General features: G+C 54.3%; 2 protein-coding genes, 1 long non-coding RNA gene and 1 other non-coding gene across 5 annotated transcripts in view; 1 reads left to right on the forward strand and 3 right to left on the reverse strand.

The window, feature by feature from the left end:
• Window positions 1-2,803: 2,803 nt before the first annotated feature.
• Window positions 2,804-18,248, forward strand: ST6GALNAC2 (ST6 N-acetylgalactosaminide alpha-2,6-sialyltransferase 2). The gene is made up of 9 exons (XM_035025935.1): window positions 2,804-2,974; window positions 7,086-7,146; window positions 10,880-11,054; window positions 11,656-11,824; window positions 12,213-12,351; window positions 13,760-13,863; window positions 15,629-15,712; window positions 16,838-16,937; window positions 17,921-18,248. The coding sequence occupies exons 1-9, from the start codon at window positions 2,850-2,852 to the stop codon at window positions 18,086-18,088; spliced, it is 1,125 nt and encodes a 374-aa protein (XP_034881826.1). The 5' UTR covers window positions 2,804-2,849; the 3' UTR covers window positions 18,089-18,248.
• LOC118024235 lies at window positions 13,274-17,967 on the reverse strand. The gene is made up of 3 exons (XR_004683047.1): window positions 16,375-17,967; window positions 15,565-15,701; window positions 13,274-14,309 (listed from the first exon to the last, which is right to left on the reverse strand). It is a non-coding gene; the product is annotated as an uncharacterized LOC118024235 (long non-coding RNA).
• A 2,056-nt stretch (window positions 18,249-20,304) lies between the features above and the next one.
• Window positions 20,305-25,402, reverse strand: part of PRCD (photoreceptor disc component) — a 19,063-nt gene continuing 13,965 nt past the window's right edge. The window contains exons 1-4 of one of the 2 annotated variants that reach the window (XR_004683046.1): window positions 25,065-25,148; window positions 22,384-22,491; window positions 22,005-22,047; window positions 20,305-20,710 (exon numbers count right to left, since the gene is read on the reverse strand). The gene's annotated coding sequence lies outside the window, so the exon portion shown is untranslated. Of the gene's footprint in view, window positions 20,711-22,004; window positions 22,048-22,383; window positions 22,492-24,961; window positions 25,149-25,402 lie in introns of those variants that run through there. The other variant, XM_035025934.1, reaches the window with a different exon arrangement.
• LOC118024467 lies at window positions 22,605-22,686 on the reverse strand. The gene has a single exon (XR_004683116.1). It is a non-coding gene; the product is annotated as a small nucleolar RNA R38 (small nucleolar RNA).

Here is a 25,402-nt window from a genome sequence, read left to right on the forward strand (position 1 = left end):
CATGCCTGAGATGGGGAGTGGGGGTCCAGTATCCAGAGTTGCTACAATATATTATCTAAAGTGTTCAGTTTCCAACAAAAACATATGAGACAAGCAAAGAAGCAGGAAAGCAGGACTCTGCTCTCACACTGGAAAAAGGCGGCCACAGGAACTGCCTGTGACTGTGGCCAGATGTTGGATTTAACAGACAAAGACCTGAAGTAGCCATGAGGACACTGTCAAATTCAGATTCAGAGACAGATGTAGCAGCATTAGAATGGAAAACGTCTGCTCTCTCAGGAATGACGAAGGCCCCTGGTGGCATCAACGGGGTGGGGGGTGACAGTTTCAGGGGTGCGGTAGGTAGCCATAGAGACAGCATGGACTTGCCCCAGCCAGAGTGGAGCAGGAGGGTGGCTGGAGCTGACCAAGGACCGGGAAATGGCAGGTGTAGAGAGCTCGGCTGAAGCTGAACGCGTCGTGGCACCATTCTACTCTGGAAGGAGGTACTCCCAGCCCCTGTCAGCCAGGCCAGGGTGCAGGCAGCAGGGTGGAGGGCACGCTGCACAGGCAGATCTCAGAGCATGAATCCAGGTGAGGGTTTTGCTGGGCAGAAAGCCAGGAACACAGGGGAATCGGGGTTATGATGAGAGAGTAGCTCAGATGATGACCCCCAGGGGTCATAATCTTTCCTGCCTGGACAGGAAAGAAAGCTTCAGGGCTGATGTGCTGGGAGGCACACAGGGGCAGAGAGATGGAAGCTGGGTGAGGTTGTAGGTGAGGAATAAGAACACTGGGTGGACAGGGCGCCTGGGTGGCTCAGATGGTTAAGCGTCTGCCTTCGGCTCAGGTCATGATCTCAGGGTCCTGGGATCGAGCCCCGCATCGGGTTCCCTGCTCAGTGCAGAGCCTGCTTCTCCCTCTGCCTCTGCCATTCCCTCTGCTTGTGCTCTTCTATCTCTCTGTCAAATAAATAAATAAAATCTTAAAAAAAAAAAAAAAGAACACTAGATGGACAGATGGGAGGCCTTGGTCTGAGGTATTAAAGGCATAGCAGGTAGACTGGAGTCATTAACACAGGAGGTGGGGGGCCAACTCCCACACAGGAAGAGAACTCCCCCCCCCACACACACACACCTTAAGGCTGGAGTCCAGACAGGTGGAGGCTGGGCTGTGGTGGGAGTCAAGTTTATAGTTTTAAGGATGGAAAGTTGAAGAAATGAATAGTTGGCATTGAATGACACTTTAGACCAGACAGACCTAACAGATATATACAGAATATTCCATCCAGAAACAGTGGAATACACATTCTTTTCAAGTGCACATGGAACATTCTCCAGGATAGATCACACATTAGGCCACAAAACAAGTCTCAGTAAATTTGAAAAGACTGAAAGAAGAAGGAGGAGGAGGAGGAGGAAGAGGAGGAGGAGGAGGAGGAAGAGGAGGAGGAGGAGAAATTAATAGGGATTCCCTTTTTCTCTATGAAGTAGAAGAGACATTTGGTGAGAGCAAGGGTGGGCGAGGGATTCACAGGCTCAGAGAGAGGGTCTGACGTTTTATTAACCACTGAAGAAAGGGGATAAGGTGCTGATCAAGGGATAAGTGACATCCACAGGGATTTTGAGGACTAAAACCCACAAAGGTGGAAATGAAAGAGTTGAAGCCATTGATTCTGAGTAGTGCCCGCCAAGAGGGTAGCAAGGTGCAGCTCACCCGGAGGGCAGTCTTGGAGTGAAGGGAAGAGCCGTCCCATTGTGAGTGCCCTCCCGTGACCCCCCCCCCCCCCCGATTTGGCCCACATAGGAGGAGGTGAGCCTGAATGACCCATTCCTGCCCAGAGGCGCAGGCCCCAGCTTCTCAGGAAGTCTTGCAGTGGGACAGATACCTGTTGCTGCACCCAGACTTTCTCGCACACGTGAAGGACAGGTGAGGGCAGAACATTCCTGGAAGGGATGGGGTCCCTTTCATCCTTGAAGTTCCTGACAGCTGGGGGCTGCGGTATTTCACAAGCTTTGGAGGTCTAAGACCCTGGACTGCCTGCTGGAGAATATACCGTCCCACCTACTGCTCACTCCTGCGGAGGGCGCTGTTTCGGGGGGGGGGGGGGGGGGGGGGCGGTGCAAAGCTGCCCTGCCCTTCTAGGTGACGCCCTACCTGGTGACACCAGAGACCCCGGCGGCGCAGGACAGTCACCAAACGAGGGGAGGAATGGTCCCAGCTCCCCCCATCCATTCCACCCCGGCGGGAGTCCTACCTACCCCGCCCCTTCCACCTCCAGCCCAGGGTGGGCTCCTCCATCCTCCCCGCCCCGCCTCAGCCGTCCTCGAGAACCGGCCCCTCATTTCTCCCGCCCTTCTGGAAGGAGCCGAGGTGCCGGGGCCAGGCCGACAGGTCCTGAGGGTCCTTCCGAGGGGAGCCTCCCTGCCGCGGCTTTCCCGGCGCCAGGCGCGCGGAAGCGGCGGGTGCGGGCCGGGAGCCCGCAGGGCGCGGCCCACCCGGCAGGTGGCGGCGTCTCCCGGCGCCCCGCCCCCTCGCCGGCCCCCGGCCCGCGCGCGCCTGCCCTTGACCGCAGCGGGACGGCGGCCGGCCCAAACCCCCGCTCGCCCCAGCGCCCGGGGCGGAGAGCAGCGCCGGAGGGGCGCGGGCAGCTCCGCGAGCCGGGGGGCGACACGCTCGCTCCCGGGGCCCGCCGACGCGGCCCGCGAGGGTGCTGCGAGCCCGGGCAGGCGCGGAGCGGCAGGGCGGGGAGGCGCCGCGGGGGCTGGAGGAGGGCAGGGCGGCAGCCTCGGGGAGGCCGGCCCGGCTCACCGGGCCTCTGCCCTCCGCCCGGGACGGCGGCGGACCGGGCGCCCGCGGGCCGGGGCTGCATGGGGCTCCCGCGCGGCCCCCTCTTCTGGCTTCTGCTCCTGCTCGCGGCTGCCTGCTCGGGGGTCCTCTTCACTCTGTACTCCTCGGCAGTGGGGCCGTACCCGGGGCCCCGGTCCGGAGCCAGGTAGGGGCTGCGGCGCGGTCCGACGGGGGTGGCTCAGGGGACGCGCGGGGGACGCGCGGGGCGCCCAGCCCGGGCCCTCCGTCCGCCCGCCGCGTTGGCCTCGCTGGGGTGGCTCGCAGCGGGGACTCGGGCCGCGGCCTTTTGTCCCCGGAGCCTCCACCCGGGCGACCAACCTGCGCTGCCCGGGCCACAGCCTCTGCCGGGGTGCGAGAGGGACCTCGCGCCTTGCGCACCGGCCACTCGCTCCCCAAAGCCTTGTGGGTTCGTTCCCTCCGGCCGTGATTCGAAACACTTTTTCTATTGTCCAGATTTGGCTGGGTCGTCTGAGTCCGATAAAAAACAGCCCCGTTTTTGTCAGGAAGGCTCCCTCCCTAACGTCACATTTCTCTGACTCTACTTTTGGGGGAGGGACCCGAGACTCCCGGTTCCAACTTTGCCGGGATCCTCGGCTCGCCTGCGGCGGCTCGCCTTTCCCGCTCGCTCGGCCTGCGCCCTCCCCGCGCCCGGCGCCCCGCTCTTGCCCACCCGCTGTTTGCTCTGTTCATTTTGGATAACGCGCCGTCTGGGCGCGATCCGGCGAAGCGGCGGACCCCCCCCCCCCCCCGGGAACAGGGGCAGATCCTGGGCTCCATCCAAGTTCCCCTTCTCGAGCCTCCTCCGGGCTCCCCTCCCTCCCGCTCGCCCAGCGCACCTTCCTTGCATTTGTGCTCCGCGAGGATAAACCTACGAGCCTGTGTCTGGTAGGTGATGGTGCCAGTTACTGAGGAAGCCTCCAGAGAATTTGGTTTTGCGTCTGGGAGGCGGATCGAGCTGTGCGGGAGTCTGGATTTGGGAGGCCGCGAGGGCCCCCACAGGCTCGCCCACCGGCCTCGGGGCCGGGCTCTCCCTTCAGAGCACTTTCCCACCTGCGCGCCCCTCACCAAACCTTGCTCCAGGCATAACGGGATGAAAGGAAAGTTATCTGTTCTCAGGAAACGTGGTCAAAAGGCATCTAAAGTTGCAAAACAACACGAAACACCTGCAACTCATTATGAGCCCAGTCCCTCTAGAACAAAGGGTGTTCTAGCCGCTGGTACCTGGAATTACTTCATCCCCTTGTAGTCAGAAATTGCGTAAGGTGAGCGACTGAAAATTTGAGGGTGTTAAGAGAATCCTTTGTGAATTTTACGTAAAGATGTTTTGAAACATATTTCAACATCCTTTGAAAGTATCTAATAAACTTTAAATGTGAGGTTGTTGAACATCCATTATGCCTCAACAAAGTTTTTAAAGGTCTTTCATCTTTTATTTATTTTTTATTTTTTTAAGAGATTTTATTTATTTATTTGAGAGAGAGAATGAGAGAGAGAGAGCATGAGAGGGGGGAGGGTCAGAGGGAGAAGCAGACTCCCCGCCGAGCAGGGAGCCCGATGCGGGACTCGATCCCGGGACTCCAGGATCATGACCTGAGCCGAAGGCAGTCGCTTAACCAACTGAGCCACCCAGGTGCCCTAAAGGTCTTTCATCTTTTAAAAAGCTAGTACAAGCCAAGAACTTGTCCGTTTTCTTGCTGTTCCCCTAATGTTGGCGATGTAGCTGAACCCCGGGGGTTGGCTGGGAGGGCCTCACTGTAGGAGGAGGGTATTTAGTGCCGGGAGAGGTGGGAAACTGGACGGTCTGGAGCAACTGGGAGCAGGCTGTGTGACCGCCCCCCCCCACCCCCCTCCTGGGGTGGGAAAGCAGATGGCCTGGCTAGCTGGAGAGCCCCGGGAGGGATGAGGGGTGGTGTTGGGACCCGGTCTTAACCACACCTGAGGGCTCTCATTGAAGGCTAGAGAGTGGAACCCAGCCCAGGAATTTACCCATGGCAGAAGAATCTGGGTCAGGAGTTTCCAGGCATTGGGATAGCTAGACTTGTAAAAATAAATAAATAAATAAATAAATCTTTTTCATTGGTGGGGGAGGGGGCAGTGGTGAGGATAGAGATATAGGCCACCAGTTAGCTGCCAGTATCTGTTGTCAACATTATTTTGTAAAAGAAAGGACATCCAAGGGCCCAGAGTTCCTAAGCATGCGATCGAAATTGAGTAGATTTCTTTTCATGAGAAATGGCAGTTTGGCTTTCCCCGGTTTCAGTCACCCCCAGGCACACCAGGTCTGGGAGCAGATCAGCCTCCTCCTGACATAGAGACAGAGGTCGGGAGGAGCCTAATGGTAGTCAACAATGTGGCCACCGCTCCCCTCCGTCTCTTCACCTGGCCTATTTTGTCATCTCCCACTGTCACAAGAAGGGTGATATTTACCGAGTAAGATATTTACAGAGACCACACTCACGTTATACTGTTACGATCGTCCTATTTTATTATCAGTTATGGTTGTTAATCTCTTACTGTGCCTCATTTATAAATTAAACTTTATCATTCGTATGTATGTAGAGGAAAAAACATAGCTTGTACAGGGTTCGGTACTATCCACAGTTTCATCCACTGTGGGTCTTGGAGCTTACCCAAGCGGAGGGGAGGTCTACTGTACAAGGTCCTTATTTCTCCTCAGGCCGGTGACACTTCTGGGAGGGGCATAGGTGGACTGGCTCCCTTGCCCACCCCTTCCAGGCTCTCCACGCAGGTGTGTCTAGAAGCCCTGGGATTCCTAAGGAGGTCTGGGAGAAGTCACTGAGCACGGAGGGGTGCTCTGGAGATGAGCAGGCCTCCCTGAGGCTGGGGTGTTCAGGACAGCAAAACAGAACTGGGGTGGGGGGCTCTCCAGCCCGTCCCCAAGCTGCCCTGGCCAGCAGCTCCCTCATCTGGTTCTCAAACCTGGCTCACGCTAGAATCACCTGGGGAGGAGGCCTAGACCGGTCAGATCAGAACTACAGGGGTGAGGCCCTGGGCTCAAGGTGTTTTTCAAAAGCTCCCTGGGGATTCTCACCGGCCCTGACTGGGGTCCCAGTTCCTCTTCAAAGGGGGTCCTGTTATGCTGAGGAGAAGAACTACAGGATGGGGGGTGGGGCAGGTGGCCATCCGAGGGGGAAAGAGAGGGATGCGGGAAGGAATCATCCCTGCTCTTCCCCGGCTGCCCCTCCAGGGTCCTCTGGAAACCTGAAGTGAGGCAGGTCGCACGCTCCCTTGCAGCCCAACGGGCTCAGCACTGTCAGAAGCAAAAAAAAAAAAAAAAAAGCAAGTAACAAGAGACCTTTATTTCCTTGCAAACTGCCTCCTGATCCAAAATCTTCCCCACCTGCTTTCTTGTGACTGAGGGGGTGGGGGGAGGCGGGGGTGGGTGGGAGACAGGAGTCTAGGAGAAGCCTGACACCCTTTTGAATAGGCAAAGGCCCCTAGTCCTTCTGTTCTGTTTGCTCTCTCCTCTGATGCAGGGGCCGCCTGGCAGGTGGGAGTGGGGGTGGAGAGTAACATCAGCCCCTTCCCTCCCTCCCGAAGGGACAGTACAAGGTCCTTTCCCTTCTTCCTTTAGGTAAGAATAGCTACCATTTAGAGGATGCTTTTTGTATGAGATAATCTTGAGTCTCTATGTGAACCCTGCTAACAACTGGAGATGTGATATGATTAATAATGATAATTAATCACTTGATTATATCTGTGGTCCAGATGCAGACACTGAGGCTCTGAGAAGTAACTTCCTTAGATCACGGGATACAAACCTAGGGAGTGAGGCTTCAGACCCCTGGCCTCCACAGGGAGCCACAGGGCAGGAGCCAGGAACAACGGCAGGACGACCGACCCCAAGAGGAAGGGGGACCACGTCAGTCATCTGGGACCAACCCCTCTGGGGCCTTGGCAGGGAGCTCCCTCAGAGGGCGGCAGGGGGCTGGCAAGCTTGCCTAGTGTATGTTTTCATCCTTGAACCAGATCTCACTGTTCTGTAAACTCCACATTTCTGCTGCTTGCCATGGGATTTCTTGGATTTCTGGGTTTAGAAGGCTGAGCAAAACATACTAATGTGACAATATTTTTGTTCCTAAAGAGGGAGACATGGGCAAAAATCAGAGCCTGGCAAGATCAAAGGAATGCCATCTTTGACTTTGACAGGCTTTGTCAGCCCCTGGAGCTAAGAGTCAGACAGAAGGTTCCGAGGGACAGGTCCGACCCCTGCTTTACTTCTGCTTCTCCCCCAGGAACGCCACATCGTCTCGAGCATTCTTTGGACGCAAGGCATCAAATGCTGGAACAAGAAAGGTACAATGGTCGACTCTTCTGGCAGTCTAGCATCTTCAAGTTAACGGGGAGGAGGGGACAAAGAAGAGCAAACGAGAACATTCTCGTGAGACTGTTGGGCAGGAGCTCTCTGGACCCTCTAAACATGACACGTCAAGCTGAGCAGCCAGCCAGTCCTGGCCACCAGGGTTCCCTGCACCCCAGGAGCAGAGAAGGGGTGTAGCCAGGAGAAGAGTTCTTAGGAAGTCTTAACTTTTTTTTTTTTAAGATTTTATTTATTTGACAGAGATAGCAAGAGCAGGAACACAAGCAGGGGGAGTGGGAGAGGGAGAAGCAGGCTTCCTGCCAAACAGGGAGCCCGATGCAGGACTCGATCCCAGGACCCCGGGATCATGACCCGAGCCAAAGGCAGACGCTTAACAAATGAGCCACCCAGGAGCCCAGAAGTCTTATCTTTAAAAGGCATGTGAGGGGCGCCTGGGTGGCTCAGTCATTAAGCGTCTGCCTTCGGCTCAGGTCATGGTCCCAGGGTCCTGGGATCGAGCCCCGCATCGGGCTCCCTGCTTGGCGGGAGGCCTGCCTCTCCCCCCTCCACTCCCCCTGCCTGTGCTCCTCTCTCACTGTGTCTCTCTCTGTCAAATAAATAAATAAAATCTTAAAAAAAAAAAAAAGGCATGTGAATTTGACAATCTACTCAAAGTACCTTTTTTTTTTTTTTAAGATTTTATTTGTAAGTAATCTACACTCACCGTGGGGCTTGAACTCAACGACCCCGGGATCAAGAGTCACATGCCGTACAGACTGAGCTGGCCAGGTGCCTTCTTACTATAAAATTCACACATTTTTAACCTGCTCTCCATGGAGTAGACAAGCCGACCTTGGAAAGATGCTCCATGCTTGCACAGGGGGTTGAGAACCTTCTAGGCCCTGCTCCATCACAAATTGTGCTGCCTCGAGCACTTTACCCATGTTCTCTCACAAAAGCCGCATGGCAACCCTGTCCTGTAGCTTTTACAGATGGACACAGCGAGGCACAGAGAGATCAGGTCCTGGGTTTAAGAGTTGTGTTCATGCCCAAGAGACCAACCTGGGACTTGTTAGCTGAGGCCTGCGGGGGAAAAAGATTCCACTTCATGTAGAACGTAGTGACAGCTAAGCTGTTTTAGAGACAGAGCAAGTAGCCCTGGGCCGGTGAGGGGTCCCTGTCTTGAGAACAGAGGTGGGGTGGATACTTGGCCTGCAAGGCTAAAAAGAAGCCTCAGGCATCTTATGGGTACTTATGGGACATCTTTTAAGTTTCCTAAAGCCCTGTGCACCTTGAGCTGCTTGATGCGAACGGACATATCCCCCCTGGGTTTTTTGTTTTTTGTTTTTAAGATTTTTATTTATTTGACAGAGAGAGATAGCGAGAGCAGGAACACAAGCAGGGGGAGTGGGAGAGGGAGAAGCAGGCCTCCTGCCGAGCAGGGAGCCCGATGTGGGACTCGATTCCAGGACTCTGGGATCATGACCTGAGCCGAAGGCAGACGCTTAATGACTGAGCCACCCAGGCACCCTCCCCTCTGGGTTTTAAATAAAGGACTCGAGGTGGCTTTTGGATACACATACCAAGGCAAAAATATAAAATAGAATAAAATGAAGAAATGGCCAAAGGAAAAATAAAGGTAGGAGAATAAGACAGTGTCATGTAGAGAAGTGCATGAACGATGGGCCACATCGTTCCCTATTCCCTATCCCATAAATAAGGAATAGGCCATAGATCTGGCTCTGAGCTTCCTGGTGGCCACAGTGAAGAGGGAAATTTGCCATTGTGTCCATGAGGTAATAGCAAGCCAGCTGCCCAAGTGAAGTACAGCCTTTCCTAATACAAAGACTGAAGAGTGTTCTCCTGGCATCTCTTAAAGAAGGCCCTGGAAAACATCCCAAAGATGAACTGAAAGGTAGTGAAATTAATAGTTGGTTCTGCTACAATGCTTGCTTTGAAAATGTGAATTTGTTCCAATAAGATTGGTATCTTAGGAAACAATTTGAGCATAACACAAACTTTTGTTTGCTTCTGAGTGACTCTGTCATTGAGAACACTAAGGTTAAATGCAGAGAACTGCACCCAACCGAAGGGAGCCTCGAAGGAATTCACAAAATGTACACACATGCGCCCTTCAGATATGCACTTCATTGTTCTCTAACCCTCTTTGCACTACTTCACAGTAACTCACCAGCTGCCAGCCTCCTGAAGCTCACTCACACAGGCAAACGGCAAGTCTTCTCCAAGGTCAAGGGCCATATGTTTAGTGGAACATGGTAGATCTTAACCACAGGACGTGTGAGGCTGTGCCTCCATCTTTGTTAGGCCCCTCGTTTGTCCTGTCATCCATCACTGACAAAGCTTTTGAGTGTTGTGCCACTCATCCCATTTCCCCAAAAGCCCTGTGGTTTTGACTGCACCCGTTTTGCATAGTGTGGTGGTTTTTAGGCATCCATAGGTAATGTTATAGCAGAAATTATTGCATAGTTCCTTCCTGCATTGGTCAAACCAGCAGTCTTTTTTTTTTTTTTAAGATTTTATTTATTTATTTGAGAGAGAGAGAGAATGAGAGACAGAGAGCATGAGAGGGCAGAGGGCAGAGGGGGAAGCAGACCCCCCGCCGAGCAGGGAGCCCGATGCGGTACTCGATCCAGGGACTCCAGGATCATGACCTGAGCCGAAGGCAGTCGCTTAACCAACTGAGCCACCCAGGCGCCCTCAAACCAGCAGTCTTAACAAAGAGCCCCCTTCAGTGGGAAGGGTAGCCCCATCCAGGGCGAGGCAGTGCAGGATTCAGACATTGGGGGTTGCAGGCAAATGGGGTGGGACCCTCTTCAGTACCCTCCCTCAAGGTCCCTGCACACAGAGGCACTGTATATTTTCCTAGAGCTTCTGAAAGGAATTAGCACAAACTGGGGTGTTGAAAATAAGAAATTGACTTTTTCACAGTTCCAGACTCCAGAATCCAAAATCAAAGGGTCAGCAGGGCCACCTTCCTGAAAGTTCCAGGGAAGAATCCTTCCTTGCCTCTTCCAGTTTCTGGTGGCGCCAGAGGTTCTGTGGCTTATGGCCAGGCCACTCCAATCTCTGTGTGTCTTCACGGGCTTTATAAGGACGCCAGTCATTGGATGAGGGCCCACCCTAAACTAGTATGACGTCATCCTAATTAATTACATCTGCAAAGACCATATTCCCAAATAAGGTCACATTCTGAGGTTCTGGGCAGACACACGGGGGCGGGGGGACACTAGTCAACCCAGTCCAGGTACCACCTGGATGAAAATGATCATAATCTTTCCAGCAGCCCGTCCCATACAAATCTTACAGTGAGAACAGCCAGAGCTAGGATTTGGATCCAAGCTGACAGATTCCAAAGCCCAGGCTGCAATTCCTCCACCAAAGGGGAGGAGGGTCTCACCCATTTGGTGGGAAAACGCCCCAGGGTTGCTCTAAGTGTGAAGTGAAGGAGTAAGAGGCCAGAGCCACCAGGCCCTGGATAGGTGGCATCCAGGAGAGAGAGGACTGGGCAGGGTAAATCCAGAAAGCTCTCTGACCCCCACCACGCCGCTGTGCCACAAGCCAGCTCAGCCGGCAGGTCTGGGGGTGGACCAAGTCTGGGGGCGAAGCTCCTCCAACCAGCCTGCAGGGCCTGCACGCTCCTAGGAAGGTTGCCACCAGCCACAGCCCCCAGCTAAGGGAGCTCGGCACTCTCTGTCTCCTGCCCCACAGAGCCCGCACTGCCGACACTCACTTTATCTGGCCATCCAGAAGCACCCCCACTTCCGTGCCCTGTTCGAGCTCTCCACTCCAGTGCTGCTCTCGGGGGGCCTCTTGACTCAGGAGCTCTGGGACAGACTGAGCCAGCACAAAGCCCCCTATGGCTGGCAGGGGCTCTCCCGCCAAGGTAATTGGAAGTGGCTGCTGCTTGCCGAGCCCTCTGGCCCCAGAGAATCCCTTCCTCCTGCTTTTGGCCCAGGTGCCAGCCCTGCCGTCACAGGACCCCCCACCTCCCTGCTCCTCCCCCCCACACCCTCCCCGCCCCTTTCTTTCCAGGAAGGTCTCAGGGCTCAACCCCCCCCGACTGCTGTGTGACTCCTGCCATACCTACCAGCCCCTACAAGCACGAGGGGGTCAGGGAGGGGGCTTGATGTGCCTGCTGACCAGCGCTCACCTCCTGGGGCCAGCGTCCCAAGGCGGCTGAGAACTGGCTGGGGGTCCTCAGCCAGCCTGCCCATGGTTCCCGCTGTGGGAAACCGCCCAGAGCACCCCCTGCCCTTCAATCGGCCTCACATTTTATTGTGGAGCATACGGTCTTGAGAGGACTAGTTATTCGAGCCAAATCCTCCCCGCCCAGTTCAGCCTGCATGGCCCCACTGACATTTTGCTCTCCCCCCGCCCTCTGTGCCTTGGATGGGGCTGGTGTCAGGCCTCTGGCAGGGGGCGTGCCAGAAACAGTCTCAGGACAGCCCCCGCTCATGACGCCCTGCCTGGTCTGGCACCCACAGCCATCAACTCCACCCTGAGCCTCCTGAATGGCTCAGAGAGCTCCGAGCTGTTCACCGCCTCCGGGAAGCCGCTCTCCACGTGCATCCGGTGTGCGGTGGTGGGGAACGGAGGCATCCTGAATGGCTCCCGCCAGGGGCTGAACATCGATGCCCATGACTACGTGTTCAGGTATGCGGCGCAGGAGCCAGGGAGGAGGTGGGAGAGGAGCTGGGAATGGAGCTAGTCCCCAGCCAGCCCCTGGGGGAGCAGCCTCTGGGAGGGCCATGGCCGTCGGGACGGGCAGGCGGGCCTGGACGAAGGCCTACGTGCAGACAGACCCCGAAGATGGGAGTGCCAGCAGGGAGGGAGCCGCCGGGGCCAGATGTGCCCATTTCACAGGCCATCCCTTGAGGTCTGGAGGAGCAGGGACGGGCTGGATGGGGCACTGGTGCTGCCTTGGGCAAGGGGCACGGTCTGCACAGAGGCCTGGGGGCAGGCGCGGCAGAACCCCGGGGAAGGAAGTACACACACAGCATGTGTGACCATCGGGAGTTTGACGGACCTCTGTTTGGACCAGACTCAACGGTGCTGTGATCAAAGGCTTCGAGAAGGATGTGGGCACCAAGACCTCCTTCTACGGCTTCACTGTGAACACAATGAAGAACTCCCTCATCTCCTACTGGAACTTGGGCTTCACCTCCGTGCCACAAGGCCAGGTGAGGCTTCTGAGGGGCCTGCCACTGTCACTGACGGTCGGTGGCACTGTTCCCGGAGTCCCCTCTGTGAGGCGAACCACAGCGGCCCCAGTCCAGTAGATGGAGAGCTTGTGCCAGGATCCTGGGTGCATGTGATGGGGCCACTGAGGAGGGGGATCTGGGCAGGGACACCCCGTGGTTTCTGGCAGCACAGAACTGCTCTGGAGTAGAGCATGAAAGCCTAATATTCACTGGAAGCTTATGGGGTGCCAGGCTCTTTATGGGATGCCATGTCAGCCCCATTTTACTGCTGAGGAGACTAAGGCTGGGTGCCCTTCCTTCAGCAAGGACTCCCCCCTCCCCCCGACCCAGAGCTCACGCTACACACAGGGGAAGGGTACTTAGCGCCTCTTCTGTTCCCGGCACTAAACATGGTCAGCTGCCTGTTTCCTGATGGCAGCACATCCATCCAAGGCCACCACGCAGCTAAAATCAGCAACTCCAGGCCCCTCTGACCACACTAGCACTAGGGCTGTCTCCCATTTCCCTGAGCTGCGCTCCTGATCCCACAGCAGCCTAGAAGGGAGGCTGAGGTTCAAAGGCATGGAACCGCGTGCCCAGCCAGGGAGCAGGGGAGCCAGAATTCGAGGCCACCCACTGCCTGCGGCTTGTGCAGTCTCACCCAGTTGTGGGAACACTGCTCCTCCCTTCAAGAGCCGTCTGCGTGCCACATAAAGAGGGGAGATCCCAGGATAAGGGCTCTGTGGTGCTCGATAAGACCGGGCCGAGTTTCTGGAAGCTTCCTCCTCTGAGCAGGAAATCCAGGAGTGTCGTAGACACAGCAGGACCTCTCTTAGCTCGTGACAGAACAAAAGAGAGCAGCTTTTATTTCTGGCCACACTACCTGTATGAGTTACCACTGCGTTAATAAATTACCCCAGACTTGGTAAACGACAAACATTTATTATCTTACAGTTTCAGGGGGTCAGGAATTCGGGAACAGCTTAGCACAATGGTCTTGGCTCAGGATCAGCAGGGGCTATGGGCACTTGAAGGCTTGAAGGAGGCCAGAGTCAAGATGGCGCCTCTCTAGGCTATAGAGTGTCCCCAGGTCATGGTGGCTCACTTCACCCAGCGCGAGGGGTCCCAGGGAGCTTTATAGCCTCGTCTCCAAGGTCACACACCATCCCTTCCTCTTCTTCCTATTCATTAGTCACTCAAGGGGATGGCAGGTAAGCCTCACCTACCAGATTTGTGACCACGCACTGAAACCACCATGGTACCCAGGGGTGGGGGTGACAGGCAGAGAGCAGAAATTCCCCCATCAGGACAGGTGGCAGGACCGGGTGGAGGGCTGAGCAGGCACTGGACACAGTCTTGTTCGGGGGGGCCAGGGGGGACTGGCTCAGGGTCTCTGTTGCCCTGACAGGACCTGCGCTATATCTTCATCCCCTCTGACATCCGGGACTACGTGATGCTGAGATCGGCCATTCTGGGTGTGCCTGTCCCCGAGGGCCCTGATAAAGGGGACAGGTGAGCAGCAAAGCGGCTGTGGGGTGTGGTAGTGCTGGGACCACTGTCAGGCTGGGAAAGTGGGTGAGGACAGCAAGAAAATCCCCAAGAATTCAGTCGACTGTTGGGGAATTACGCTCTTTTTTCCTACCCCCAGAGCAGCCCAGGTAACCCTCCTGGTCCCCAGGAGCCCGCCTGATGAGGTGGGCTGTAGCCCTGAAGGGCCGCTTTTCTGAGTGGAGCAGGTAGGCCCGGCTCCCCAGCTTCGGGCTGCTGGCCCCTACCCCACACAGCCCCCCAGCCGGCAGCACAGGCCCCGCTCGTCCACTCCAGACTCTGCTGGCTTGCTGAGCACACTGTGTCTGGAAGCAGAGTCGGGGGGCCGGTATCCATGGCCCTCATCCCAGTGGGCACCCTCCCAGGACTGTGCCTGTGAAACGGAAAGCAGGTGATGTGGGCCCAGTGTCCTGCAAAGAGAGAACAAAGGGCACTCTGTCTTTTCTCCCCCACCTTCCCGGGCAGTAGGCCCGTGTCCAGCTCTTTTGAACCATGTCCTGGCCTCAGCCGAACCTTCTCCCTGTGGTGCTGAGACCATTTCTTGTCCCAAAGTCAAGTCCTTAGAAATCCATGCCACCTCTGCAGCCACGAAGACCAGCCTTCCTATCTCAGTGCTTCTGGACCATGCCGCCCACCCCCGAAAGAGCAGATTCTGAGGTCCTTAGGGGTTAAGCCCTCAAAGGCCAGGCCTGCTTACTCTGGCCCACCTGCACCCCGCCCCCCCTTGTGACAATCCAACAATCACTTGTGACACCGCAGCTGGTCATGAGGGGGGGCTTTGTGACACGGGGGGGACTGGGCTCTTGGGGGGGCTGGCTCAGAGACATCGATCGGGTGGTCGTAAGCCTCCCCAACACCAATGAGCTCCCCCTCCCATACCCCCAATCCATCCCCTACCCAGTCCCCCTCCCAGTCCCGGTCCAACCATATCGCCTCTTCCAACCAGCAGGCCTATTCCAGCTCTGGTGGCTCAGCCCCTTCTCCATCCCCCACCCGGGGGTCTTCCTCCCGGCCCCCCTCTCACCCTGCCACCCCATCTGCCTCACAGCCCTCTTCCCGGGCTTCGTCCCTGACCCCCAGCCCTCATATCCAACATGTGCCCCGAGGGTCTTCCCAAAACCCCACTCCACCCACCTCCAAATCTCCTTCCCAATCCGGCTTGAAATCCCTCTCTCGAAACTCTTCCCAAACGCCTCCCGTGCCTATCCCCCGGTCCCCTTCCCACAGCCCCGCCACCTCAGCCTCCTACATCGGACCCATTCGGGGCATCCCCTCCCACATCGCCCCCTACGTGCCCCGCTTCCTGAAGGAACCCCCCTTCTTCCAGCCGCCCACCATACCCCTGCCCCAGAACCAGTGCTTCCCCTGCTCCTTCCCCTGCCCGGCCCGGGAGCCCCCTCCTATCCCGGACTCTCTCTACTTCCCCCTGCTCCCACCTCCTCCCCACCACCCCCGGGTCAACTGCTCCTTCCGGACCCCTCCCGCCCTGTTCACGCCCCCCTCCTCTCTCACCTACACCCTGCCCACTGAGGTCCTGGTGAGCGGAAAGCCACACGTGGTGCCCACGGTGTTGCCGGCCACCTTCTACACGCCCTTCTCCCGTTACTACGCCCAGCCCCGCCCGCACCGCGCGCACCGCCGCAGGCCCAGTGCCTTTCCCCTCACCTCACTCTCCAACTTGCCCTACGACGGCCCGGGCCGCTCTGTCCACTTCTTCCATGGGTCCTAGGCCTCAGACCTATTTCGGACCAGAAGCCTCTGCCAGGAAATTCAAGCTACTACATCCAGACTTCATCAGCTACCTGAGGGAGAGGTAGGTGTGTGTGGGGGGGGGCGGTGCACAAAGAACAGCTCCTCCCTCCATCCCCCCTGCACACCAGCCCATCACTGCAGGTCCTTTATGGCCCAGACACTGTAACCTACAGCGAGAGCTAACCTGTATTGGGCCCAAACACAGGCAGTCCAAGGCGACCACAGGGAGGAACCTGGAAATACCCGCCTGATCTCACCCCTCCTTCCCTCCCTCAGTCCCTCTCCCCCTACCAGTGGTTCCAATATGTGTGTGTGTGGGGGGGGGTCACGTGCCCCTCTGTGGAGACATTCTAGTTGTCATTAGGTAAGCAGCACTACCAGGCAGACACAGGGATGCTGTTGAGCATCATACAATACACAGAATGCCCCTGCAACAAAGAATTATTTGGCCCAAAACGTCAGTAGTGCCATGGCTGAGAAGCCCTGCTGTCACCCCCTGGCTGGCATCCCCAGAGAGCAGGTGGTGAATGGCGAGTGGATCTGGGGAGACCGACTGGAGCCGGCACTCACAGCCCCACTCAGCAGAGGAAGAAACAGGCTCGGAGAGGCTAGGCGGTTTGGCTGGCAAGGCGTAGATGTGAATCCGGGCTGAGGTCAGGCCTGTGGCCACCGCACTGGGCCTCACTTTTGCATTCTGAGAGTGTGTGTGCACGCTTCTCTCACCAGTGACTCCAGGCCCAGGACCTGGGTGCCCTGCCCCTCATGTCCCTCATAAGGGATTCTTGCTGGGCCGAAGTCTGTGGAAAGAAAGAAACCTAGGTCTCGGGCTAAATAGGCCACCTGTCCCCTACCCACTGTGGTTACTTAGCCCAGGGGTGAAGGCAGGGTGTTGCAGAGAGGAAAGGGGACTCAGGCTGGGTTCACGCTTCTAGAGTGGGAGAGGATCCCTGGGGTTCTTCTGCACAGGCCTGCTCCTCTTTCTCACCCCACTCTGTTACCCACACTTGGGCGTTTGCTTCATTTGGGTTTTTTCCTATAAATGGGGAATGGACTGCACTAGAAGAGCCAGGAAGTTCTGAACGGTTTTCCAGGCCATCTGAACTGGTGGCTGGAAAGCCGAAGGGCACAACCATCGAGTGAGACCTACACCTCTTTCTTGAGTTTTGATGCCGCTTTTCGTCTCCAGGTTTTTGAAATCAAAGTTGATTAACACAAATTTTGGAAACCTATATATGCCTAGTACTGGGGCCCTCATGCTGCTGACGGCTTTGCACACCTGTGACCAGGTAAGAGGCCTTCCCTTTCGGGAGCCCACAGCAGCAGAGGACAGGTGTGGGTGGAACCTAATCTGATCCATGATAACCCCTACAGGAGGCCTGTCACCCCCAGGCCTGGGACTCGGCCTCTGCCCTCTGGGGAAGGGATTCTCCAGCTGCAGGAGCAAAAGCTGGTCTCTGGAAGGGGCAGGAGGGAGTGCCACTCCTGAGCTACCTCCACGTGGGCTACGCAGGGGCCTTTCCAGGGCAGGTGCTGGGCCAGCCTTGCCCTCCTCCAGGAGCCACCTGCCCAGGCACCTCTGTCCTTCACCCCTGTGGTATTTAAGGCGCATGTTATCAAATTGTTCTTGTGAAAGCAAAATCGCAAAAGGAGTGGATAAGGACATCCTTCTAGAACTGGGCTGGGCAGCAGGTTTAGCCTTCCACAACCGTTGAAATCACTGCCTGAGACGTCCCCAGTGCCGCCCACATGAGTCCAGCAGAGGTTGAGAAGCACTTTTCAGAGAAGGGCAGTGAGCCACACTAAAGCCAGGACAAGAGCTGGAGATCAAGGGCCGCTCCACGACGCTGTCCTATTCCTTTTCCCAATTTGTTCAAAGCAGCAGTCTCTTGACTGTGCTCCCATCAGAACGAGCAAGTAGTAATGGGCGTTTGTCTCCACCTCGAGCTTAACGAAGGAGATCACGAATCACAGACCCGACTCTGAATCCCAGCCTGGCCACTAGCTAGCTCGTGACTGAGGACATGTCCGGTTAGCTCTCCGAGCGCTTCCCCACTTGTAAAATGGGGATAATACCTGAGATTATCCTGAGGCTGAGAGAACGTGTACAAGAGCCAGGGCCCGCTGTTAGCTCGAGCTCCAACTATTGTTTATGTGTGTCTTGGACAAGGCGGGGGCGGGGGGGGACCGTGCCTTTCCCAATTCATGTCACTTCACAATTCTGTCTGCACAGAGCTCAGTAAATGCTAATTCAATGACTATCCTTGTCCAGGTTAGTGCCTATGGATTCATCACAAGCAACTACTGGAAATTCTCTGACCACTATTTCGAGCGAATAAAGAAACCACTGATATTCTATGTCAACCACGACCTCTCCCTGGAAGCCACCCTGTGGAAGAACCTGCACAAGGCCGGCATCCTTCAATTGTACCAGCGCTGACCCGGAGGTAACCAAGCCCTTTGTTCTCGCAGAGCCGTGGACCCGTGGCCCCGGCCCCTCACGTGGCCTAAGTGGCCTCGGGTCTTTTCAGCCTCTGAGAAGGGCTCCAGCTCCCCTCCACCCACCCCTTCTCTAGAGAACATTAAGAGGTGGATTTGTGACTCACTGAAGCTTGTTCATTGTGGGACACCCCATTTTGTTCTTGGGTTTCTCCAAGAAAACTCCCCTCTGGGTTGGAGACAGACATCCCGACCTTGGGTGAAGGGAAAAGACTGCTCTGCTGGATGTTTTAAAACTGAAGGTAACACAAGATGAGATTGTGACCCTCACCAGCGAAGGGCAAACCTGCTTCGGAGCAGAGGATCTCAAAGCCAGCAGCTGGTACAGAACCTGAGGATGTCGGTGCGATTGCAGACATGTCCACGGACCAGGGTCAAGCAGCAGGAGGCTCACACTCCACAGCCAGACCCTCCCACGAGCACGTCCAGCTCCCAGCACCTCCACGACGACGGACTCTTAAGACGCGCCTAAACCACCTGAGAACATGACCACTTGCCTCCTCCTGCCCCATGATAAAGCGGGAGCACAAACGGCAGAATGTAATTTGAACTAGGTACTTGAATAAATGACAGGATGACCCTTGTGTCTTTTCTGTGTGTTGGGGAGGGGGCTGGGGGTGGTACACCACAGTGTTTAGCATGCAGATCACTCAGAAAATTCAAGAACCATGGGCCAGCCCTGGTAATTTGACAGGGGTCAACTGCACAGAGGGCTGCCGGCCTAAGTCGTAACGGATGGATTACCACCTGGCCACCGGAAAGACGACACGATCAGGTAATGAACCCTCAGCTTCACATCATGGCTTCAGTAAATCTGGGCTTAGATGATAGACAGTTTCCTTTTAGACAGAGCACATGGGCCTCTGTTGGAAGGCTAAGTCTCAACTAACCAAGATATCACCATATAGGCCTTAAGCCCTGGGATTTACTGGCCTGAGGACTAGTAGCTCGAGTCTGATCTGCTCCACTGTCCAAAGCCTGCCTGAGGGGGCACGGATCACCACTGGCTAATTCACCAAGGCCCAGGACCTGACCTTCGGCTCCATGGTTTTGGAAGGCAGATCCTATGAGCATGTTTTAGAGGGATGAACTGTCACTGGAATCAAACTACTTTAGAAATTCAGGTATGTGGGGCGCCTGGGTGGCTCAGTCGTTAAGCGTCTGCCTTCAGCTCAGGTCATGATCCCAGGGTCCTGGGATCGAGCCCCACATCGGGCTCCCTGCTCGGCAGGAAGCCTGCTGCTTCACCCTCTCCCACTCCCCCTGCTTGTGTTCCCTCTCTCGCTGTGTATCTCTCGGTCAAATAAATTAATTAATTAAAAAAAAAAAAAGAAATTCAGGTATGTGATCAAAGACCTGGGCATTCATGTCAAAGGCAGCTGCTTGAACCCACCACTTCCTGCAGCTGGCGAGCAGCGTAGGCTGGAGGGGAGTAGCAAGCAGGAGGCCAAGGCCTCTCCCTTTAGCTTGGCAACATCGAACTGTCCCTTGATCTCAAAGACAGCAGTGTCCCAAGTATATTTCTCTGGAAAGAATTATTGGCCTGGGAAGAACACCATCAAATGTGGGAAACCTGGTACCAAGTAATCAGTCCCTTCTGCCACCTGACAGTGACCTTTACTAGTAAAGAAATCCAACTGCCCTGGTAAGCTAGCATAGCCTAAGTCAGGACGCCTGGCCTCCTTGTATCCAGGACACTTGTCCTTATTCCCGTCGCATCTGTAGCTATCAGAACCTAGGTCAATCCGTTACACTTGAGAAATGCTAACGTTCTGTTTGTGGGTGGTAACCCATTAAGAGGGGCAGAAAATCAATTTAGTGGGGAACTTCTAAAACATGATTGCATCCTATGAAACTCGGGGGACCTCAGTGGCTCAGTCGGTTAAGTGTCCCACTCTTAGGGAGAGGAAGCAGACTCCCCGCTGAGCACAGGGCCCAGATGTGTCTGACTCGATGTGATTTCAGCTGGTGGTCTCAGGGTTATGAGATCAAACCCCCCGTTGAGCATGGAGTTTGCTTGTGACTCTCTCTCCCTCTGCCCCTCTTAAAAAACAAACAGTATTCTGTGAAGCCTTCATTTACGTAAGAACGTGTTAGCTAAGTCACAGAATAAAACCCCAGTATGAGGGCCTCAACGTGAAATCCATATTACAAAAATCCATTTTTAAAAACTTTTATTTGCGCTTCAAAATTTAAGCCCAAGATACATTAACTTCACAGGAAATCCACTCTGAGAAACCTCTTTCTAGGCGGAGCGCCTGCTTCCCCTCAGTCTCCCCAAAACAGAGCACACACACATTAACCCTTTTCGGTTCACAATCATGCCCTCTTGCCAGCACCCCAGCTACACCCACATCAGCTAAACCATGGCATTCTGGATGTTACACCCTGATTTGACTGCCAGCGGGACGAGCTGTCACTCAAATTCTTTGGCTCCTTTTGCAGACCAAGTCCAAAGAATTCTTCAATTAGTCTCCCTTTGGGGGATTACTTTGCAGGCATTAACAATTAGCAACAGAGGCCGTGCTGCTCCACCTGGCATCGCCTGTCCTGAGGAGATAACCTGCAAGACCAAAGGAGAGTCATTTGATGGATCAGTCAAGCAGGGGACTCAAAATTGAAAGCCAAACTGAATGAAGAGAAGGCAATCGTAGCAGCGCTCACTGTAACCAAACATTAGGCCCATGCTGTTGAGGGGACCACCGGGCACAGAATGCGTCAAAGCAGGCTGCTAGGATTCCCAGAAGACCCGGAACTGCAGCCTGCCCTCGGGAGCTAATGCGCAAAGGGAGCAGGGTCTGGCAAGGGGCCAGGGAAGAACCACCACGAAGCACTGGGGACATTCTCATTCAACCCCTTTCTGGAGGTTAAGCTTTTCAAGTCAAACCTAAAGGTCTACGTGAGTCCCGTGGTGCAGTCAAATCTACTCCGCAGGAACAATAAGGCAAGAAGTCAACTTCCCGACTTGCTAAAACATATACTTTTACTGGGGCCAGTTTTCAGGCTTATTAAATCCCACCCCAAATCTAGCTTTCTTGGTAACTGAACAATTATGTGACCTTAAATACAAAAAGCCCATACATAGCCCCCAATTTCAACAGAAAAAGGCCACCTGCCCACTCTAAGCCTGGCATTTAAATGGGAACAAAGCCAGACACCCTCCCGGCCCAGTATCACTGGGCTACTTCCTTGTTCGCATGACAGCCCCTCAGCCCTCGGCTACCCCAGGAGCAGCCCCATGCCCATCATGTTGTCCAGACCCGATCTCAGCTAACCCTAGGAGAGCTCCCTGGTGTTGTAAACAAAGCACCTGGAAACCAAACAGCTCTGCTGGTGCCATGCCTTCTTTCCTCAGTGTCACCATGTGGTGCAGAGGTAGGTCACAGTCCTGTCGCAACCGGCAGACTTCCGACATTCCCGTCGGTTTCAAAGACTGCATTCATTTCCTCGAAATATGGGACAAGCGCTCTTTCATTCCACAGTAAGAACATGACCCACACCTGGGCTACTTGCCCATTTCTGCCCCCTCTTAGAGCCTGTACCCCAGGAATATCGATCAAGGGGCCTAGAGTGCGACAGGGCAGCCACACCATCAGTTTTCAAGCTGCAGAGGGACGATGCACTCGACTGGGGTCTTCGCAGGGTAGACAATTCCATCTGGAGTCCGTTCAGATTGATCCCTGATAAAGCCTCAACTTCTAAGAGCAAAGAGCCAAACCCCAATGCCTCAGAATAGATGGTTTCCCCTCAGCCGAGATGTTCAGACAGGGATAACTAACCATCATAGGCTTGTGGGGCTTCCTAGGGACACGAAAGATGGCAACAAAGACCACAAGCAACAGAGTTCTTTCACTTACTTCAGGCAAAGCAGGTCAGTTCTGTCTCACACACCGCAGACATCTAGCAAAGAAAACAAACCCACATTAGGGGCGCCTGGGTGGCTCAGTCGTTAAGCGTCTGCCTTTGGCTCAGGTCATAATCCCGGGGTCCTGGGATCGAGCCCCGCATCGGGCTCCCTGCTCCGCGGGAAGCCTGCTTCTCCCTCTCCCACTCCCCCTGCTTGTGTTCCCTCTCTCGCTGTGTCTCTCCCTGTCAAAAAATAAAATCTTAAAAAAAAAAAAAAAAGAAAACAAACCCATGTTAAAATCTCCCTGCCACTCAGCACAATCCTAAACCCGAGGGAGGAGCAGCAAAACAAACATCCCATCCAAGTCTACTTGGAAGGGCTCTACTTACGTCCGAAAGCAAAGTCTCCACTTCGGGGCCAGGGCAGCGGACGAGGCGCTACCTATCTGCTTCTGCAGGATCCTTTTCCAGCCGCAGAAACCGAGGCTGAGACTGCACCTGGCAAGAAGAAATTGCAAAAGAAAAACCTACTCAAGATATACACAGGTTAACTCTCAAGTAGCTCACCCTCAAATCTGGCCTCCATTTTTTTTATAAAGCAAACTTGGGAACTGAGTTTCAGACATCCATATTCCACAGAAAGGCCTTTCTTTGCCTTCAGACAGGGATAACTTTAGATCATCATGGACTCAGCTCCCACCAATCCTCCAGCCCACGGGCTGACCCTTCTAGCAGAGGGAGACCACTTTTTCCTTACAAAATTCTGCTTTGCTTCCCTCATTAGGAATTCTCAATCTTGTCTACTTTATTAAAAGAACTTTCCTTCAAGGTAAAAACTGCTGATACCTAGTGCCCAGAGGTACCCAGCATCCCAGACCTGACTCACTGACACTTCCTGCCCCCTCCCCTTTTTAAAAGATTTTATTTATTTATATGACCGAGAGAAACACAGCGAGAGAGGGAACACAAGCGGGGGGAGTGGGAGAGGGAGAAGCAGGCTTCCCACCGAGCAGGGAGCCCGATGTGGGGCTCGATCCCAGGACCCTGGGATCACGACCTGAGCCAAAGGCAGACGCTTAACGACTGAGCCACCCAGGCGCCCCTACTTCCTGCCCTTTTAAAGACAGAGTCTACCCTGGCACAAAGTACCTGATAGCAGAGTATGTGTGGGGTGTATATTCCAGTGTCAGTAAAATGTGCGGTTACTCCTTTGGGACATTCTGTTGAAGGCCAGCTGTACAAAGGGAACCCGCTGCCAGAAGGCACCATCACACAAGGTCATTTCTCTTTCACTCACCTCTGCATACACAATGATCCACAGAGCTAGATCAGTTTTTTTTTAGTAGAGGATTATAGATCTGCCTCCAAGAGCTACTTAAAAATAGCCAGTGCTATAATCTTGTTGTAATAAAAATCCCTGAGCTATAAGTAGATCAGATCATCTAACTGTTCCTATATGACTGCTCTTGGGATGGCCACGCAATTCTCAGGCCTCAATCAAGGGTCATTCTCATCCATGGCTGGAGGTGTACTTCTAACACTTTGTAGGCGCCTTGGATATACAGCCAGGTCTGGAAAGCAGTAACCGGATTTTACAAAGAAATAAGGCTCTGGTGGGCTTATCTGGTAACAGGGTGGGACTAGGGCCCGGGATCTCTCATGTTAGTCTAATACAAAGTTTCTTTTCTTTTTTAAAGATTTTATTTATTTATTTGACAGAGAGAGAGAGAGACAGCGAGAGAGGGAACACAAGCAGGGGGAGTGGGAGAGGGTGAAGCAGGCTTCCAGCTGAGCAGGGAGCCCGATGTGGGGCTCGATCCCAGGACCCTGGGATCATGACCTGAGCCGAAGACAGACGCTTAACCGACTGAGCCACTCAGGCGCCCCTAATACAAAGTTTCAATCTCAGCTCTGACATTCTGGGTGGGTAGTTCTGTGGCGGGGGCTGTCTTGTGCATTGTAGGATACTTAGCAGCACCCATTAGACCCCAATAGCATGCTCTACTCCAGTGGAGAACAACTGGGCTAATTGTAACTCAATTATTTCTCAACGAAACTGAAAAAAGGTAATAGCCCCCTCACAAAATTTGCCGTTTTTATGGTTCTTTAAAAAACAAGAAACAGGTGCGCCTGGGTGGCTCAGTTGTTAAGCGTCTGCCTTCGGCTCGGGTCATGATCCCAAGGTCCTGGGATCGACTCCCGCATCGGGCTCCCTGCTCAGCGGGGAGCCTGCTTCTCCCTCTCCCACTCCCCCTGCTTGTGTTCCCTCTTCCTGTGTCTCTCTCTGTCCAATAAATAACATCTTTAAAAACAAAATAAAACACAAGAAACAGCTGTATTAACTCTAAGCCTCAGTTTGTTTGCTCAGTAGCAAAGGAGAAAATATCTACTCCACTTAAGATTGTTTAACAAGTAGTTTGGGAGACTGCTTGGCAAGGAGGCTAGCAGAGTTCCACACTCCTCCCCTTACCTGGGCAGGAACAATCCTGGGAGGCTCACAACCTTGAAATCTAACTAGACACTAAAGGGACGCTAATCTCTGCAATTCTGCTGAAGAGCTAAAAAAAAATCTTCCCATTTAATAGAATTTTCATCAAAAAAATCCTTACACTCAACATCTTAAGATGATGGTTTTCACTTGACTTTTTTCAGAGTCTACAGTCAACACCTTTAATCTCTAAGGGAAATGTACTTCGTTCCAATGTCAAGATGTTATCTCAAGATTGGTATTTAAAAAGCTGAGCCTCAAGGCATCAGAACTCTTCACAAAAGATGTCCTTTCAGACAAGGATAACTTTAAATCATCCACAAATATTTCTAAACCCCAGCCAACCAAAACCCATTTCCTAAGTCTCCCTCCCATCCCTGTGCAGCAACCCTTTTGATTCCAAACAGTGACACCTAGTGGCCCCAAATCACACTGGCACGGGCCCGGCTCATTTCCGGATTTGGGGTCCATTTTTCTCACCCTAACTGGATTTATGCGTCCACGCGTTCATAAAACTGAACTTAAAACCAGAATAAAGTGTGAGGCTGCGGTAGGTGGCGGGCCTTCCGGCATCCATCCTTACTCATTTCAGGGATGCATTCGTTACTTTTAAGCTTCAACCTGCAGGTCTGCCGCTCACTGTCTCCGCAGATGCCAAAGAAAAGCCTGTGGGGAATGAAAAAATGAGCTTGGAAGGTGGGTTGTAGAATTATGGCTTTCCAAAATCGACAATCCCATTTACGACTGTCTATAGGATTAAATAAAAACTACTGATTAGGGCCGTCCTCAAGGCACTCTAGGAGGGACTTGACTCAGACGTTAACACTCGATGTGAACTAAGAACTGCCACCCGCTGGGCCGCCTGGGTGGCTCAGTTGGTTGAGCCACTGCCTTCGGCTCAGGTCATGATCCTGGAGTCCC

The sequence above is a fragment of the Mirounga leonina genome, unplaced genomic scaffold (genome assembly GCF_011800145.1).
Source record: "Mirounga leonina isolate KUSES-001 unplaced genomic scaffold, KU_Mleo_1.0 Mir_197, whole genome shotgun sequence".
Taxonomy (NCBI): domain Eukaryota; kingdom Metazoa; phylum Chordata; class Mammalia; order Carnivora; family Phocidae; genus Mirounga; species Mirounga leonina.

What these genes read in the sequence shown, in the direction of transcription:
- ST6GALNAC2 (XM_035025935.1), top strand. Translation starts at nt 2,850, where the DNA reads ATGGGGCTCCCGCGCGGCCCCCTCTTCTGGCTTCTGCTCCTGCTCGCG. An exon ending in GCCCATGACTACGTGTTCAG is followed by an intron (nt 11,825 to 12,212) that starts GTATGCGGCGCA and finishes TGTTTGGACCAG; the next exon opens with ACTCAACGGTGCTGTGATCA. An exon ending in CTTTGCACACCTGTGACCAG is followed by an intron (nt 16,938 to 17,920) that starts GTAAGAGGCCTT and finishes ATCCTTGTCCAG; the next exon opens with GTTAGTGCCTATGGATTCAT.